Source organism: Camelus bactrianus, chromosome 11 (assembly GCF_048773025.1).
Source record: "Camelus bactrianus isolate YW-2024 breed Bactrian camel chromosome 11, ASM4877302v1, whole genome shotgun sequence".
Classification (NCBI taxonomy): Eukaryota; Metazoa; Chordata; class Mammalia; order Artiodactyla; family Camelidae; genus Camelus; species Camelus bactrianus.
Window position 1 is genome coordinate 31,946,000 of NC_133549.1, and position 20,053 is coordinate 31,966,052.

A 20,053-nucleotide genomic window follows, 5' to 3' on the forward strand; every position below is an offset into this window, starting at 1 on the left:
CTCAAATCCTTCCCCTTTTCCTTCTTGTCTTCCTCCCTCATCCCCTCTTCCTTTCTAATTAGACTCAAATTGAAAACACTCTATAAAAAGGCTGGACAAACAAATTTCAAGTAACTTTCAAGAAGGCCATGGGGTATAGTATTAAGCACACAAGCTTTGTGGTTAGAAAGATCTGGATTTGAATGTTGGCTCTGCCACTTACCTCATAAATTTAACTTCTGTAAGCTTGGGGCTTTTATCTTTAAAATGGGGGTAAAATCACCTACTTCAAGAGGGGCTGCTGGAAGATTGATGAGGTAAAATATAGAAAGTTTCTGCACCAGGACCTCGTCAATACATGACCAGGAGTAATTTACTGTCCTGGTTCTTCCTTTTTTTCCAGATATGGGTCTGGTCCACAGTTTCTGCATCTTGCTCCAATGAGTTGTTTTCACAATATTTAAATCCTACTTAAAAAAAAAAAAATCAATCCTCTGGCTTCGATTCCTACCAAAGAAAAGCAATCTCCTTAGATGTGGTTATTAGATAGCAGACACCTAATCACAGTTTCTGTACCAACTGCTTGCAGAATCTAAGCTACTTAAAGTTCAGGACAAAGTGAAAGCAGAGAGAAGACTGACAAATTTGAGTGCGTTAAAATGTAAAACCTCATAACTTAAAAACCCATCTAAGCAAAGTTTTAAAATCTCACGGACTGGGAGAAAGTACAGTCATCCCTCAATATGTGCAGGGGACTGGTTCCGGGGCACACCCCCTCCCCCGAGACTGCTCAAGTCCCTCAAATGAAAAAGTACTTGCATATAACCTACACATCCTCCCCATACTTTAAATCATCTCTAGTTTACTTATAACACCGAATTCAATGCAAATGCTATGTAAATGCAAACTAAATGCTATGTAAATAGTTGCTGGCACCTGCAAATTTAAGTTTTGCTTTTTGGCAGCACCTCTCTGGATTCTTTTTTTTTTTTTTTTGGCCCAAATATTTTCAATCCATGGTTAGTTGAATCCACAGATGTAGAAGGAGATTTGACTGTATTTCCAACACGTAACCAAGTCTCCAACTTATATAAAGAGCTCCTATAAATCAATAAGAAAAAAACTACCTGACTTTTTTTTTTAAAATGAGCAGAGGATTAAACCAGACAAGCCACACAGGAGGCAATAAACCAAAGACAAGATTGTCAACCTCAGGAGTCAAAGAAATGCAAATTAAAACAGGATAAGATGCCAATGCATGCTAATCAGATTGGCAAAAAGTTTAAGTCTGACAAGATAAAGTGTGGATGAGATTGATCTGATCATTCTGGAGAGCCTAATGATGACTTGTGGACTGTGGGTGAAGATCAGCATCTTCTGTCCTACCAATCAGTCTGGACACACGAACCTCAGAGAAACACTCACGCACATGCCTACATACACCTACCTAAGGATGGTTACCCACCTCAGCATAATTTGTAATCCTATAAACCTATAAGTAATCCAAATAACTATCAATAAAGTAATGGGATAGCTGTGGTACAGCCATATGATGGAATAGTACACAGCAGTTAAAACAGGAGAATTCGATTTCAATGTACAGCAGGGTACAATTCCTACACAAGGCTGAGTAAGAGAAGCAAGCTGGAGAAGACTATGAAATATGAAACCACTTACCTAAAATTTAAAAACCACTGACATTAATAGTACTACATGGTAGATCCACACACATATACATGTATAAAAGTATAAAAACCTGGACTGGGAAGAGACCGCATTGTAACAGTAGTAGTCATGTATCTGGAGGGAAGACCATGGACTAGGGAGGGGAACACAGGTTTGGTTCCTGTTCTTTCAAACACGAGGGAGATTAACACTTGTTATTGTATTAACAATTGTATTGTTTGTTTTAGAACTGCCACCCATCTTGAAAAACTCCAATATTCAAAAATCCAAAGTTATACAAAAGATAAATGAGAAAGTGAATATATCTGGCACTAAATGGTTGGGGATGCGAGAAAAATACTCACAAAAGCCTTCCATCCAATGTAATTGACCAAAAAGATTTGTAATTGACCTTCAAGTTAGCAGACACACACCCACACTGCGTGACAGGGGGTATAATTTGAAATGAATGGAAGGCTCATCTGGATGCAACCTTCCTTTTGCTGGTTCCTTTCTTTCACCATGAGTTCGTACCTTGTCCTCCTAAAAACCCACAAAGCCTCATTTCCTCAATAGGCACTAAGAGCATCCCAAAGGCACAACATGCCTCCAAGTGTCCTGATGCAGCCTGAGCAGCACCAGCCGGGTTTGTGTCAGAAACCTGCCCCTACCTGGTTGCGTGCTTGCTACCGACGGAAGCAACGTTAACACCTGTGGGTGAGAGCCCCAGCACTGGAGTCAGACTCCCTGCACTCGAATTCCAGCTAGCTACTCACCACCCGTGTGACCTTGGGCATACCATACCATTCCCCCACTGAGCCTCAGTTTCCTCATCTATAAAACGGGATAGTAACAATCGCTAACTCGTTGGGTATTGTGAAGATTAAACATGACTATCATGCAAATTGCTTAGAATGAGAAATTAGTAAAATTAGTAAATTTATAGAATGGTAGTTACTGGAACTAGTAAGTGCTCAGTAAACCTCCAGCACTGTCATGATCTTGAATACATCTCTCCATTTCTCAATGCATCCATTTCTCTTTTTTTTTTGGTAGTATAGATAGTTTACAATGTTGTGTCAATTTCTGGTGTACAGCATGATGTTTCAATCATACGTATACATACATATATCTGTTTTCATATTCTTTTTCATCGTAGGTTATTATGAGATATTGAATATAGTTCCCTACGCTACACAGAAGAAACCTCTTGTTTATCTATTTTATATACAGTAGTTAGTATCTGCAAATCTCAGACTCCCAATTTATCCCTCCCCTCTCCCTTCCCCCTGGTAACCAAACATTTGTCAATGCATCCATTTCTTAAGCATCACAATGAAGGCTTTGGACCAAGAGAACTCCCAAGTTCCCTTTCAACACGCAAGTCTATGATCAAGTCTGAGGTTAAGAGAAAAATCAGAAACAGGAGAGCGAGCACGAGAGGGAACAAGGCTCTGGTCTCAGACATGCTACCCTGTTAGAAGTGAGGCTCCAGGACAGTGCATGACTAAGAGTTCCCCAAGCCCCTTCACTTGGCTTCTGTTCTGACCTCTGGTATCACACCCATGCACCTAACAGGATCCCGACAATCCCCGCCCTTGGCTCCAGATCCAGCGGATTCCACGTTGCCAACCGAAAACTTTGGAGGAAATTCACACAGGCATCCAGACACTGGAACACTTGGCCAAAGCCACCTCTGCTGGCCTCTGGATGTGGTGCTGGCCACCGCTGGAGCCCCAGCCCACGTCCCCGCGCCAATGCCCCGCCCTCCCCTCGACACACGCCCTCTCTGCCCACTCACTTATTCCACACAGATGTCCAAACTCGCACTAGCTCAGCATATGTCCTTACTGCCTCTCAATGGGTTATATGTTTCAAATCATGTTCTAAAACTTAACCACGAGCTTGTTGGCATGAGAGCCGTGCTTGTGTCTCGCCATCAGGCCTGGACTCAAATAAAAATAAATCTGGATTAAAGTCATCACAGGTATGCACCAAAAACAAACTAAACAAACAAGGGGTTGGTTCATTTTAAGAAAGAAAGAAAAGAAAGAAAAGCAAGCAAGCAAGCCTCCCCTCCAAATTAAAAGTTTAGATAGCATTAAAGTTATCACCCTCTGTAGACACATCTTGATTTTTTTATCATGCAACTTTTCATTGTAGGGTGGGAGGAGAGGAGAATGGTGGGCTTCACTCCTTAAGTCTATTTTTCAGTAACTGTCAGAAATCTGACAGTGTACACTGCAAACATTCACAGGCATGATGCACAAAAAGTGGGCGAAACCTGCACATCACTCGTGGTCCACGTGATGTCCTGCAGGACCAATCCACCTCGGAGGGCAAGGAGGCCTCCCAGCCGTGGGAGGAGCTAAGCGGAATAAATCAAGACAGCTGAGCCACAGCCCACCTCCCAAGCCAAAGTTCATTTTCTTAGGCACATTCTCACTCCTGGTTCTGATGGAAAATGTTCTTCTTTCCCGTCACTCCGTTTGGAAAAAATTTTTAAATGGTGAGTCATAAGAATTTTGGTCACCACGACATCGTAATGGACATTTGATAGACCCAGTAGAGACTTCAGTTTCTGACATTTCCCCCCTAAAAGTGGATTGCCTAAAGCAGAAATGACAGCTGTGACACCTCTATCATCCCTTACTTCATCCTCCTTCACCCAGATACTAATCCATCAGTGCCTTCTTTCCCTTGGAGCCGTGACAATTAAGGCCTCAGAATCCCTCTCAACACAGTGCCCCAAGTGGACACCACCCAGCCTCAGTCTAGCACAAACACTGCACTCTGCTCACAATCCTGGGAACAACAGTTCTTTCATCTTTTGAGCTTGCAGGATCTTTTCATGATACATCTGTGTTTTAAAGGAAAATGGACAGACCCCCTCATCAAATAGTAAAGCTGTAATAATCCATAAATCAAACAAAAATAGACACCTGTGTGCTCCGTTTGCCAGCAATTATCCACGATGAGAAAGCAATGCTTCTCAAATAATGTAAGTAAGTGTTAAAATGCAGAGAAGACCACTGAGGCCATTGTGGCACCTCCCTATTATGTGGGCCAAGACCACATTTTTCCACAAAAAGGGCAGTGCTTATTAATACTATTAATTAACTGGCTGTTCCTTAATTGCCCCAAAGAACAGAAATAAGAGTGCTTTTGGGCAAAGATGACTATGCTAAGAGCCAGAAGAGAAAACTCTGCAAAACTGAAATATGAAAACAGGAATTTCATGAAAATACCTCAAGTTCATTTTCAAAATTCCCCACGACCACAGAAGCAAACCATGGGAACTGCTTTCTTCACAAGCCTCTCTCTAGAAATTGTTTGTGGGAGAAAATCGTGTATGGTATGTCCCTCTCTTAATGCAACTCTCAGATTAGCACAAATCAACCCTAAAGAAGGCAAGTATGGTTCCTTCATAGGTCACTAGTTACATAATCGGAGAAGAATCAGTTCACACCCTAGCATTTTTAACGCAAAAGACTCAAAAACTGAAAAGACAAACATTTTTTTTTTTAATAAGCCAAAGGCTTGGAAATCTATTGTTTAGAACTCCTTTGGTTGTAAGTGACAGAAAACCATCTCAGACTAGTTGGCCTCCTAACTAGATGGTCCAGGGTTGGAGCTGACGACACAGAATTAAGTGGTATCATACAGACACTCCTCACCCACACATCTTCATCTTCTGCTAATGTGCATCCTCTGTTCAGAGAGAGAGAGAGAGAGAGAGAGAGAGAGAGAGAGAGAGAGAGAGAGAGAGAAGTTGCAAAGAGTCACAGAGTTCGACCCACTCTGCCTAGTGAAGGCTCCCCAGCATCTCTGCTTAAATCGCATGCCTGCCCCTTGCCCAATCACATACCCACCTGGACCAACCAGAATAGGGAAAAGGTAGTTCCCCACAGTTAGGAGGAGGACGCTGTCAGCAGCCCAAAAAATGGTGCAGAGATAAGTGCGGACTTGACTTCATTTCCAACATTTGGTTTCTTATACTGGAAGGTCGGTGCATAGGTGCTATTCTCAATTCCAACTTGATAATTTAACAAGAAAGCATAAGAAAGACTGTATCAATCAAGCACTTTGTGGAAATGAGATGGGAAGGGGGTTGAGAAAGAATGGGGGAGAGAAGCTTGGCTGTATTTTAAAAATGGAAATGGTTTCTACGGTCACACATACTTACTCCATCTTTGACAACGTCTTCTTGCCTCCGGTCAGTACAATTTTGGCTTCAGACATTCCTTCATTTATGAGCTTTGGCTGAAAGGGGCTGCTGCTACCTCTTCCCAAAAAGCTGTTTTCTCCTGAGTTTCAGCTGATTTATCCTAAACGGTCCCCCAGGAGCCCTCATTTCCAGCCATGTTTCCCTTTCCATTAGGGAGACTTTTTTTTTTTTCTTTAGGATTTTATGTTCCATCCCCATCCAGCAAGGCTGGCTTCTCGCTTGAGTCTGAAAGGAGTGGGGAAAAAACCCTTCTCTTAGACTCTTACCTGTGTCCCTGAGGCAGGCCTAACCCCAGGAGCATTAGAAACGGGGAGTGAGAGGCCAGGTCCAAAGACAGGTCTCGATAACGGGCCCCCGACACCCTACGTGGGGCGGTCCAGTCCCAGGGCCTGTGGGGTGGGCTTTGTCTGCCTTCCTTCTTCAGCCTTTTTAAACACTTGCTACGTTCTTCACCCCAGCACCTGGGCAACACAGACAATGCTCTTGTGAGAGAAACAGGCAGCGTGCACCCTTGAGCAAGAAGAACAAGAGGCCTTGGCCCCACTGCACTTTGGCACGTGGTGACCCCATCTCATTCAAGCCTATTAAACAGCCTCAGCCATGCCCTTAATCACTGCCCAGATCCACTCGCTACGCAGGCTCTGGCTGGAAAACAGACTGCATCACGCCTGCCAGGGTTCTTCCCAAGCTTCTCACTGTAGACGGGCTGCCGCTGGACAGGCCACGGAGATGGGCAGAGCTCAGATGCCGAACAGAGGGGGTGGCCCAGATGTTGGCCATATCCTGTGGCATCAGTAGAGGACTGACGGATGGGGGACTCACTCAGTCTACGCGTCTCCTACTGCGCCCACCCCTGCTCCCCCAGCCAACACAACGCCTTAAGTGTGGCCACTGCCTGGGCCCAGTCAACCTTTTCGCTCTCCATTCTGAGCCTTTGAATCTCAAAGTCCCACCTTGCAGTCAGGTGACAGAGCCAAGGGCTGGTTCATAGCTGCTCTGGGCCTCTTTCAGGAGAAAATGTATCCTCCAGACTTTCCAGAGAAGTACGTGACACGATTTCCCTGAGGACTTAAAAAGGCCACCTCCAATACAGGAATGAGGCATCTGGACCAAGGGTGGAAAACGGGAAATGACGAAGGTGGGAAGTGAGGAGACCGGGCCAGGTGCTCTGGTGACAGCCCAGGGAGAGGTGTCAGCAGACCGGACCTCAGTGGTGAGGGTGGAGGTAGTAAAAAGTGGTCAGATTCCACAACTCTATTTTGAAGGCTATGTGGAAGGATTAGGACCCCAGAGGATATGCTGGTGGATGGAGTGTGGGGTGTGAGAGAAAAAGGGGAAATCAAAGACGAACGCCAAGACTTGGGGCCCACTCAACTAGTGAACACTGGTGGTCTTTACTGTGACACTGAACACTGAGGGTAACAGGTCTGGTGGGGGGTCAGGGGGTGGAAACAAAGACTGATTCTGTGCATGCTAATTTTCCCACGTCTACTTGGCATCCAAATGGAGGTTGAATTGGGCACTGAGGGAGAGCACGGCCATTTCTGCCCACGGAATCCTGAGCAACTCCACTAACTCTCAGGATTTTCACGTCCTTATGTGCAAAATGGACATAACAAGAGACTTTCCCAGCCAGACCCCTCTAGGGTTCCTCCCTCCTTCATTCCCAAGGATATGCCAAGGGACAATTCTGAAATCCAGGTGTTAAATTATATTAATTGATTAAAAGAGATGAAAATCTGACCTGCAAGCCGTTAACAACTCAATCGGGAGATCACATACCCTACACTGTTGAAAATACCCATTTCCCACAATAAACAATCAAGTCTTGGATTTCCCAATTGGGCACTCTCTTAAAAGATTCAGGCACCCTATAACCGGATTCCTAAGGAACCGCTAGTTTAAACAAGATTGGAAAGAGACAGAAACTATCCAAGCCTGACCTTCTGGAACTTCTGTGCAAACCACGCTTACATGTTTATGTGGCGATGAGACAGGCTCCGCTGTGAGCTGGAATGTGTAAGGGGGGTTATCAAGTGAGAAAGCAGATCCGGGGACAAGCTCTCGTGCTAAAACCAAGACGACCTTGGACACTCCGCGGTGACGATGAAGCCGCCCTCGTTCCACACCGAATCAGCTCCTGTCCCTCGCCAGAAATTGGTCTTCTGCTTAATTAACGAAGCACCACAGTAGGAGGGGAGATAGCCACACGCAAAGAAATAAAACCATGGGGCCCCTTGGCTTCAAGAACCTTACGATCTGGAGGGAGAAGCAAGCCCCATACACAGAGTTAACCAGCAAGGCAAGAAACGGCACGCAGGACCGGATCGGCGCCAAATGAACACTTTTGTTTTATTTACTGGAAAGATAAACACAGGCAAATCCATGAGTTGAGCTCTAAGTAGATCCATGTTAATTTAAAACAGGCTCCCATGCTTGGTAAACAGAGCAGGTACTGAAACTAAAACAACTTTCCAGAATATGCACCGATCTCGTCCTGAAGATGCCAAGAATTGTGTAGCCAAGCACACTTTAGGGATTCTCCTGTAGTTTCCCAGCACCCGGAGGAATCAGGAGCCCATCCTAAAGAGACTGACTTTGCACAACCCAGGGTTTCCCTAAACCTATTTCAGGAGGGATCCCTTTTCCTAGTAACCTTACTGACACTCGGGGAGATAAACGTCAGGAAACACTCGCCCGGAGCTGCCAGGGCTGCCTCCCCCAAGCACAGGACACAGCATTTGGAAATGGCCAAAACTGATTGGAGGCTGCCAGCCTCCCCTGCACTCACTGTGAACTGATCTTAAACACAACAACAAATGACATCTTGAAAACTAGGTCCGTTTTCCCAGAAACGTAATCCAGGATCATATTTCTTATTATACACAGCATCACGTAATTATCTTTGCCCAATGATATGCCACTAAAAGAAGAAATACCAAAACTTAAAAAAACTCTACAATTACTTGAGGTTATAAAAGTATTCTTCAAGACCTCTAAAACAGCCCTCAACGTGCGGCACATATTCGGGGGGCTAATAAGTGTATCTAAAGAGTCATGTTGTAAGTGTGTGATGGAGACACGTAATTCTGTACAAGCATGGTAACACCAGCTGACTGTAAAACCTACTCCCCATGTAAGAAGCCATCACTCTTGTTGACCTGTTTTGAAGGTGAAAGGCCTCAGGGAGGAGGCTGAGTTGGATGGGCTGGTTGGGTCTCTTTTCTGGAGCAATGTGGAGTAAGGAAACACCCTTCCAGGAAGCCTGAACTCTCTCTTTCGTTTAATTCCCCAAAGAAAACCAAATCATCCTGCTCACAATAAGCCTAACTTCTCACACACTGCTGACAGTTATAAAAATTGGAACTTAACAGGAAAATATTTGTGGCTGTGGATCAGGAAATGTTTTAAAATGTCCTCTTTTGCTTTTCTTCCTAAGAGTCTCTCCTAAGAAAATAATACAAGCTGGAGGCAGGGGTGCGGAGAGGGAACACAAAGATGTTCGTCATAGGGTCATATAGAGCAGGAGAAACAGAAGGAGATACTCAATACGACCCAGTAGGACTCAGTAAGACCCAACAATATGGCATTAAGTAAACTGGGATATAATATGTACTACCATGTGGTCATTAAAAATCCTTAAGAATTTTAATGCCATGGGAAAGTGCTTATTCACTACTGCCATTTTCATTTTAAATAAATACAAGGCTGGAAATACCGAGGGCTACCATGAGCTCAAGAATGTTAAAAACAAATATAAACATTCATGCACCCAGAGGAAAAAGTCTAGAAGGAAATATACCAAACACACCAAATGACTCGTAATGTAATCTCCGAGTGGCAAGGGCTATTTCCCAAAGTGTCCACAATGAACATAAGTTTTATGAATGAGGAAAGCTACATTTAACAATTAATTTCACTTACTTGGAGGTAGGATTTTTCAATCAAAAATGAGCAATTCCCATCCTTACAAAGTTTAAGATTGGTCACTGAAGATGTGAGTTACAATGGAAGATACTTGAAGAGGACACTTGGTCACGAGGGAATGGTGTACAAAGCTACCTCCTTATCCTCAAGTGAGTTAAGTGGAAGGAAGCCTCAACAGAACTGAATAATGATATGAAAATCAACCTGGGCATTTCAAGGAAAGAGATTTCAGTCCAATACGAAGACAGAACTTTAGGAGCCCACATGGTACCAAAGGAAATGGTCTGCATCAGGAGACAGAAAGATGCCCATCTCTGTGTTCAAAAACAGTATGGCCAACAGAGGACTTCTGAATGGTGATTAAACAACGCAAGGGGCAGCACTGGGTGACACGACGTGTGACTTGAAGGCTGTGAAACTTTCTGTGACTGCGTATCCGAAGAGGATACAGCTGAGCTTACACAATCCTCAGTAGAATGTTTTCCATCGCCACAGTGGTCAGCTGCCACACTATGAGCCCAAGCCTCAAAACTTCACAGCTCCCCACTGTAGAGTATTTTCTGGAAGGAGAGAAGCAGCCTGGACTTCCAACCGTACTCTATGATGGCCCACCTTGGGGATTAGTTACTCCACTCTCTCCCTTCAAAGCATGACTCATTTCATCTACCACCTCTTCCCTGAAAAAAAAGGTAACTTGGCTGCCTGATTCTCAACACTGGATACTGAGAGCTCTCCTTATAAAAATACTACTATTTGTGCAGTGTTCACAGGCTTGCTTTACAGCCTTAGACAAAATATATGCCCTTAACTGCAGTTCTGTCTGTGAAATGGGAAAGTTCTGACTCAGCCACTGAGCTAGGACACACGTGCCAAGTATTCTAGAAAGTCTGGTTGAGTCACAGATGGAATAAAAAGAAAAGCCAAGAGGAAAGTGTACATGCAGTGAAGGGAGTGGAGACAGCGCACAGGGAAACGCTTTCAGGAAATTAGCACAGGTTCGCACCCTCACATCACCCCAAGTTCACATGCCTGCGCCAACAGCCTCCGCAGTCCCTTCCCACAATGTGTCAGTGCATCCTCGGCCCTAGCCACGCCCAGAAACCAAATCCCTAGCCAACCTCACGTCCCACTCTCCAGTGAAGCCAGCGGGTCACTCTGAGCCATACCCACCCTGTCCAGCTGCGGCTGGGGGCTCCACCTGGCGCTCTCCGGGCAGCCCTCTGCACGCTGCAGTGCGCCCCATTTGCCTTTCTCCTCCTCTGAAAACTTCAAGGTCGGTAGAGGTAAGAGGATGGTGTGCTCTGGGGCTGGACTGCTTTGTGTCACATCCTGACTCCCACAGTTAGGCAAATACCTCACCTCCCTGGGCTGAATTCCCCCTCCGTAAAGTGGGGGTAATAAAACATCTGAAAAGCACCTAAAGCGATGCCCGGCACAAAGGAACTGTCACAGGCTTATATGTTATTATTCTTTTTATCACTCATTCCCCACTCTGCTTTCTCTCTACATCTAGAATACTTTTTCCCACATGGTAAGCAATCACTAAATATTTGCAAGATCAATGACTGTGAATCAATGATCGAATCAATGGTCAACATGAGAATAAGAGAAAGACCAATTTAAAGAAAGGGAGAATTTGCCACCCTTCTATGAACATATTCTAAATAAATGGAAATCTAAATGTATTAGATAATCAACATTACTCTTAAGTTTGGATTGTTCCCATTTCCTATTGCCACGTTGCTTTGTGCGGTCAGGAAACCTAGTATCTTAACCTCTCTACAAGGACAACTCATTCAACTATACTTCAATTAAAAAAAAGACAACTCTTAAACTGAGTAGATATTTTTCCAAAGAACGTGCATGAAATATACCAAAAGGACATGAAAAGATGCTCAACATTACTAATCATCAGGGAAACGCAAATCAAAACCAAAAAAGTTATCACCTCACACCTGTTAGAATGGCTATCATCAAAAGACGAGATAACAAGTGTCGGAGAAGACGTGGAGAAAAGGGAATGCTGGGCAGTGTTGGTGGGAATGTAAATTGGTGCAGCTACTGTGGAAAACAGCATGGAAGTGCCTCAAAGTTAAAAACAGAACTACCATACGATCCAGCAAACCTACTTCCAGGTACATATCTGAAAGAAACAAAAATAGGACCTTGAGGAGATATCTCCCATGTTCACTGCAACATTATTCATGATAGTCAAGATATGGAAGCGACCTAAGTGCCCATCAACAGATAAATGGATAAAGAAAATGTGTTACATATACAGAGTGGAGTATTATTCAGCCATGAGAAAGAAGGAAATCCTGCCATTTATGACCACACGGATGGACCTTGAAGTCATTCTGCTAAGTGAAATAAGTCAGGCAGAGAAAGTAAACACTGCATGGTATCACTTAAATGTGGAATCTAGAAAAGCCAGACTCACAGAAACAGAGTTCAGTGGTGGTTACCAGGGACCCAGGAGTGAGGGAAGTGGGGAGATGTTGGGCAAAAGGAACAAACTTCCAGTTAAAAAGTGAGTAAGTTCTGGGAATCTAATGTACAGCATGGTGATTATAATTAACAATACTGCATTCTATACTTGAAAGGTGCTAAGATAGTAGATCTTAAATAATCTCACCACATGGAAGAAATAGTAACTATGTAATGAGATGGGGCTTTAGCTAACACTATGGCGGTAAACATTTTGTAATACAGAAGTGCATCAAATTAACACACTGTACACCTTAAATTTACACAATGCTAAATGTCAATTACATCTCAATAAACCAGAAATTAAAAAATAAAAATTTAAAAATAAAAGACAACTTTTCCAGTCCAAACCTTCTCCCTTCCAATACTCCCCATTCAGCGAATGGCATCTCCATCCACCTACCTTTGACTCTCCTTTCTCCCTCAGTGCCAATGTCTTATCCATCCAAGCTCTGCTGATGGTCCCTCCAAATCTGTCCATTTCACCAACCTCACTGCCATCAGCTTAACACAAGCCAGACCCCTCAAGGATTCTCCACAGTGGTTAGGATTAGATGCCAAGGCCTCAGCTTATCCTGCCCAGGCCCCTATCCCTGTGCCCCCACCACCAGGAGCCATCATAGCTGGCCTTCTGCTTCTCTGATAGCTGAGCTCTTTTTCCTTTAGGACCTTCATGTCTGTTTTTCCTTCTGCCTGAAATGTTCTCCCACCTTCCATCCCTTCACCTGGCCAACTCTTAACTTATCCTTCAAATCTCATTTTAAATGCCACCTCCTCAGAGGACAGTCTCAGCCCATAATCCTCACCCACTTCTTGGTAGAATCCCATCTCCCTGAGATGGGCCTAGTACTCCCTCTGGCACCTGTAATAAAGCCTCTTACACAGGGAGGGGCTGTGATGGTTTTGCTGGACCTTAGCATCTAGCAGATTCTCTCCCCTAACACCACCTGCCATCGAGCATCCGGCAGAAGAGAAAGAACACAGCCCAAGTCAAATCACACCTCAAAACAACCACATGTATTTAATAACCAAGAGGATGCTTCCAGAGCCGAGTCAATCCTCCCCGAAACCCTTCAAAAACAAGAGGACACTCTCAAAGCAGTCAACCCTCCCTACCCCATCCCCAAACTCTTCAGAAATAACAAGGAAAATGTTCACCATGCCCTTTGAGCTCACTTGAAAACGCTCAACTCACACAGCCGACACCCCGTCTGAAGTCCTACCATAGGGCTCTATTTCCTAAGAGCCTTCCAGCCTCTTGCAGCATTTAAGCAATAACAACAACCAAGAAAAGAGGACACACTCCTGTCTGGCGGGCTTCGCTCCTCAGGATTCAGGCTTTCTCATCCCACACCCCCACGCTCATTACACAACCAAACACACAAGATCGAGAATTGCTCGAAATCAACCCCAAGGTAAAACTCCACATCGACTTCAAAAGGAGACCCCCAAGACAAAATGGAAGGAACTTTTGAAGTCTTTGGCCATTTTGTAAGATACATACTATACCAAAATACCACCATCTGGGGTACTGAATCTTTCTTTGCTGGGTACAAAGGAAGTTCAATGAAAGTCTTTGTGCAGCCAAGGCACCAGGGGGTGGTGTCCAGGGAGGCAGGTGGGCCAAGGCTGAAACACCACACTTAGCACAACCCAGCTGCCTGACACTCATTCTGAAAGAGGAGGGAAGAAAAGCCAAGAATTAAAAATATAAATTTAAAAACACTACAGCGAAAGAAATATAAGCGAGTGCTCTGAATTAGAGTGTGGACTGGGGAGACAGGGGAGGGGAATATTCCGGGATTTGTGACATGAAAGACCATGAACTTCTGGAGAAATAAAGGGAAAGCGAAGTGCAGGAAGAGACAGCAAGAGACGGATCTGTTGTATAAATTCCTACTTTTGGGCTAGCGAAAAGAAAACTTTTTTAGTTATCATCCTTAGGGAATAATTTCCTCTCTCTTCTGAGCACAGATTAGGAGCCACTGGATCATAATAAACAAGATGCTCTGTCAGTTACTGGAAGTAAAATTTGCGGGACTTGCTTCTTAATACATCATTCAATCAACTGAACTCCACTTGTTAAGAACATTTATTCTACATATCCTTTTTTTGTTTGTTTTTTAACAGTGTGGTAACCCACATACCCCAGGAGAAAAAAAGTCCAATCAGATTAAAATACACCAACAAAATGCTTTAAATTCCCATCTGAAAATTGTACCCCACATGGGTACCAGGGAAAATGATTTTCTTAGCAACCTGCGACAGCTATACCTTCTAATGATTACTAACAAATGCTGAACACTTCTCTAGTTTCGAAAATCAAACATTAGACGTAATTATGAAACAGCCTGGCCGAGAAATTAAAATAAATCCAAATTTCGGAGAAATTAGGAAGCAATCCTCAGACAATTATTTTGAAACAGGTCTGATGAAATAACTGCAATGTGACAACGTTTTATCCAAAAAAAAAAAAAAAAAAAAAGAGAGAGAGAGAAAGGGAGGAAGAGCCCAGTGACTGGAGGGAAGTCAGCGCTTCATCAGTGACTCTGAAGGAGACCCGGAGTCTGGGGGCCGGTGTGGAGCTGTCCCAAGACCCGAGTGGTACTTCAACCAGCATCCAGAAGGTTCCCAAATGAATACAGATACACTATTCCTGCCAAGCTGGTTTCAGTTGTCATGTTGCCCTATGTCCAGTGAAAAGGGAATCATAAATTTATATTCTCAAGGTCTATGACTCCTCAGTCCCCCAAAACTCAACGTGACCTGGAGGTCAACAACCTCCAGACTTTTTTCCGCCCTACTTTCCCATTCTCCTTCTACTGACTCCCTTCCCACCCCCCCACACCCGCCCCTCACCCGTGGTGCCAGGTGGAGATTACAGAAATGCACAATTACAAGGCTGACTCATATAACCAAAGACACCATCCAGCTGCCACATGCATTAAGTATTTCATGAATCTGGTTTCCTTTTTGCTCAAGCTTATGACTTTTCTCCTCTCTCCAGCTCCCAGAGTCCGCCCTCCACCACCAACCCTTAACCTCTGTGCAGTGCCACTCCCCAGGTCCCCAGAAGCACAGCAGAGAGCACAGGAGACCGGATTACAGTTGCTGGCTGTGGCTCCTACAGACAAGGGTCTCCATCTGAAGGGCGGTGTGGGCTGGAGAGGTTGCTATGGTAAACACGCTTCCAGTAAACAGCGGAGGAAAGGAACGCAAGTCCCTTCACTGCTCTCCTCGCCAAAATCCACACTGGCTCTGGAAAAAATGCTCTACCAACTCCTTGGATTGTTAATTTATACACATGAAAACAAAGTGCTTAAGGCCTAAGTTGTGGCATCTGCTCTTAGGGGATTTGGGGGTTGGGGGGACAGAGGCAGGGAGGCCGATCGTCTCCCTCTCTCAGTGGACGGACCCAGCCTTGCACAGGGGTGACCCGTGGACCTCCAGGCCACACCCCCAAGGAGCTGCGTCCACTCTTAACTGCTTCTAAGAATTACGTCTTATCTCCAGACTCAGAGAGAGAAAAAGCCTCCAAGAGATTTTTAAAGACAGTGTCCCTATCCTGTACCTACCAGCAATTCCTGCCAAGCGTTTCCAAAAGCATAGAAATAAATTTCAAAGCCTAGACCCCCATTGGGAAATTCAAGGAGGCAGGAAAAGTGAAAGAGACTGGCTTCCTCATTGTACCACCCAGGAATTGTAAAAAAAAAAAAAAAAAAAAAAATATCTGTGTATTTCCTGGGAGAAACCTGCATCGGAACCCCAAGCCAACAGCTTTTCACCTATGACGCTGCCCCAGTGATGAGCCAATTTAAAGAAAGCGAAACAGAACCAGCCATGGAAAGTTTCTTTCAACTCCCTTAGGAGAGAACAGTCCACAAGAACCCAGAAAGGGAGCCGAGAACTGGGCCCAGTTCCCGACCCAGTCGCTAGCTCAGCGTGTGACATTGGGCAATTCACTTAAGGCATCTCTGGACCTGTTTCCTTTCCTGAGAGTAGGCTGGGCCTAGCTGATCTAAGTTACTTCCAGCCGTGAAATCTCGACATTAAAAGAGCGTGTGTGATTGTGAGCATCCATTTTATTGTGGGGTTGGAGGAAGGAGGAAGCTTCTGGAAAATGTTAACCTTCTTTCTGTGTGCCTCATTTATACCATAAGAATTCTTTTCACAAACAATGACTCAAAGATATGATGTTATGCAAATAAATTATTTTGTGACATATACGGACACATACATCTATATTTAGTATTCACAGAACAGAGGCAAAATTCATTAAATAATATATACTCAATTATAGCAAGCTACAAAATAAGGCGGCAGTTAGCCTGAAATTTGACACAATGTATCTTAAGATTTTCCACTCAAGAAAATTATTTTGCCATTTTTAGAAATTACAAATAACACAGAGGCAAAATATATTAATGGATAACATTTTGTGATACTTAAATAAAAAATACATGAATCGTTTTGTGCTTTGCATAATTCTACCTGTCATGGATTCATTATAATACATCTTCCATTAATTATTTAAAAAGTATAAAGTCCAGCTCATGATATAAATATATAGAAGAGAATATTCTAATAAGGCTGAGCTATCTTCTCAAGTTTAATTTATAAATTCCACTTTCAGAGCCTACACAATCCCAAGAAAGTGCATTAAAAATATATGTAGACACACTTTGTGATGTAGTCCCTAAGTACTACAAATGTTTCCTATAGTAAACCCACATGCTCTCAAAGCCATCGATGTACAGATTAAATTTAATCTAAGCCTTTCCAAATTCACTGGTGCTCAGAGTTTACAACCAATCAGCCCAGATGAAATGTTTCTGATTAGTGTAGATTTTTACTTTCCAACAATTAGAATAAATTGTGGGGTAAGGGGATGGGGCAGGGGGAGTAAGATTGGAAAGTCTCAAATCCAGGGCTTCCCTTTTGAGGTTTTTAATTCTCTCCTCTGTAACTCACCTCCCCTAAATGACTTTTTCAGGGAAGATTTTGGGTATATATATATTTTAATTGCTTTAATACCATTTCCAGTCTTCCCCACACCATGGTGATGGTAACCTAGTAACTAGAACCCACAAAGCTAGATTCTAACCCAATACTAGTAGAAAAGGGTGGTGGGAACATTTCCAGGTAGGTAGCAATCATTAAGGTCCAATAGCAGAAAATAAGTACCTTCTAGATATAAACCATAACCAAGAATATGCCAAAAAAAAAAAAAAACCCAACTATTTTTAAAGAAAGAAAAGCTGATAAGCAAGGCCTGTTTTATCAACAGAAGAGCATTTTGTCACATACATCCCCGCCTCCCCAAGAAAGGAAGCAAATGCCTCTGAAGGTCACTTACAACAATGTGTGCTGGCGACGGAGAGCGGGCATCCTTGAGGGCTTGTCTGCTCTGGAGGGTCCCCGCCTGAACGTCCAGCAGTGGCCATTTCATCTGAAGATACTGCAGGGAACAAGCAAAGTGAACATGAAAAATGAATTAAGAAACAAAATGCAAACGGCTGCCCCGAGAGGTAACTCTTGGGGTACATGACATGATCAAAAACTGCGAAACTTAAAAGGGTGCAAATAACAACACCAAAAAACTTGAAAGCATGCAAATAACAGCTATATCGACAGAAGAATCATGCAGCACGGACAGGTTCTTCCTCAGAGCTCACGTTCGACAGGTACACATATAGAACATCAATGTTATCAGCAACTATAGTTTCGTCTTTGCAGACAAACTATAGAGTGGCCTCAGATAAAGTGTTGTCATCGCTGCATTTAGAGGAGAGCCGCGGCAGGGGGTGGGGAGGAAGACTGAAGAAGGGAGGGGACACAGATCTCTTCGGAAGGAAGACAGCAAACGCAGTCTCAAGCCAGAGGTGTCCCGGGAGACCTGCAATTCCCAATCTGCTCTCTCAGCGACCTTCATTTCTAAAATGCCAGCACCCTTCACTTTCAAGAAAGCTAAGAACATACAAGCAGCTGTCCTTTAGTAGAAGCTACCTGAGTAAGGTGAGGATGGAATTCCTCGTCCAACCCCAAAATATCTCCTGGGTAACAGACACGCAGACAGGGCAATTTATACGTGCAGCTCAAAAGGCCAAAGAAATTCTTAAACACACACAGGTTTACCACCTGTGTGAGAAAAGCAAAGGTATATGCCAACTGGATGTATCTCTGCGCACAAGGGACACGGAACTACTTCTGTGCGAGGTGATACCTCGGCTCTCAGAGGGATGTGAACAATCAGCTGACCCAGCTCCTTATTGTGAAGATTAGGGAAACTGAGGGGAGGTGACTTGTCCAGTCACAGAGGGATTTAGCTCATGTATAAGCAACCTCCAGGTATTTGACTTTTGTCAGTGACATTACACCAGTTTCACTTCGCAACCAAACAAAACTTAGACACAATGCTAAGATTTTAACAAGGACCTCAGTCCTAGCCTTTGTGCCTCCGAAGGCCAACTGATGAAGGAGCCATGTTGAACTTTCTAGAGGCTAGTTTTATTCTACAGAAAACTTTACTTGAGGAACACTGAGGAAAGCTTGCCTCGTGCACACCCTTCTTGCCAAGCATCCTGGAGAGACCAAGACGGCCCCCGTCAGAGAGCTCAGGCACAGGTGAGGGAACCAACTCATGGCAGACACGTCACGAGACAACGTGGTGAGGCTCTGACAGAGACTCGGGGAGTTGGGCCCAGCGACCGCCCGAGAGAAGGTGGCACTTCTGAGAAAAGAGATTTAAGGAAGGCTGCAGGGTATGTCTTGTTAAGTCAGAAAGGTTCGGACAGAAAGAAAAAGGACAGCCAAGGGCAGTCCAAAGAAGGGAGGGTTTGCTCAAATCCCCAGTGAGGTGGAAGAGCCAAACCATCCGCAAGCTCTTCCATAGGTTCCTCAAAGAGACACAACCATTCCAGCAGATTAAACCCAAACTCGGTTACATCTAACGCTGAAAGACCCTAGCCCATGAACTACCTGCCAAACTGCACGGTCGTCTTTCCAACCTAGATCTGCACAGGGTTGGATGGCTTCTGCCACTTCATAACTTTGACCTAGAAGCCGCCTGTGGTGAGGAAACCTGGTTCCTGGTTCTGGTCACTCACCACAGGACCTTCCACGGGGCTGTCCCAGCTGTGACAGGGGTGCCCCCAAGTACCAAAGCATTTCTAGGATTCTGGGCCACCAGACAGGAGATGTCAGCAGGGACCTCCACCCCGCAAGTCACCCTTATAATCAAACATTTGTTCAGGGACATCATCATCCCAAACTAAGAGTTGCTGAGGTAAACGTTTCCACGGTCTCCCTCAGCCCCACAACCCAAGCCAGTGGGCCGTGGGAATCTATTCGCCTTGTCTCACCCCGACTTTTTCCCATCCTCACCTACCACATAAATACACGTGTCTCACTGGTCAAAACCCCTCAATAGAGTCATTTCCTTGAGGCCAACCAAAATGTACCCCCCGCCACCTCTTCATCACACAAAAACCTGCAAAGAAAAACGCCCAGCTGAGTCGCCACACACCCACACCCACACCTCCCTTCTGCCCTCAGTGATGAGGGTGAGATTCAAGGACAAGTTTTCGTCTTTGGCCATCTGCAGAACAGATTTGATTGTATCCAAATACCAGCTCCCCAGAATGAGGAAATTCAGGCTTTGTTTAAGGTGACGAGCCTGCCCCCAGGACCCCACCCAAGAATTATCATACCCATAATGCCATATTAATGCGCAGACTTGTAATTCTTACTTTACGTAAAAGCTTCATT

At 44.3% G+C, this 20,053-nt stretch overlaps 1 protein-coding gene across 37 annotated transcripts in view; it reads right to left on the minus strand.

Annotated features, from left to right (window-relative positions):
- Nucleotides 1–20,053, minus strand: part of TCF7L2 (transcription factor 7 like 2) — a 190,632-nt gene that overhangs the window by 100,380 nt on the left and 70,199 nt on the right. For all 37 annotated transcript variants that reach the window (XM_074373601.1, XM_074373607.1, XM_074373608.1 and 34 more), the window contains one exon: nt 17,643–17,744. In XM_074373601.1, the coding sequence (XP_074229702.1) occupies nt 17,643–17,744 (102 nt within the window). The remainder of the gene's footprint in view (nt 1–17,642; nt 17,745–20,053) is intronic.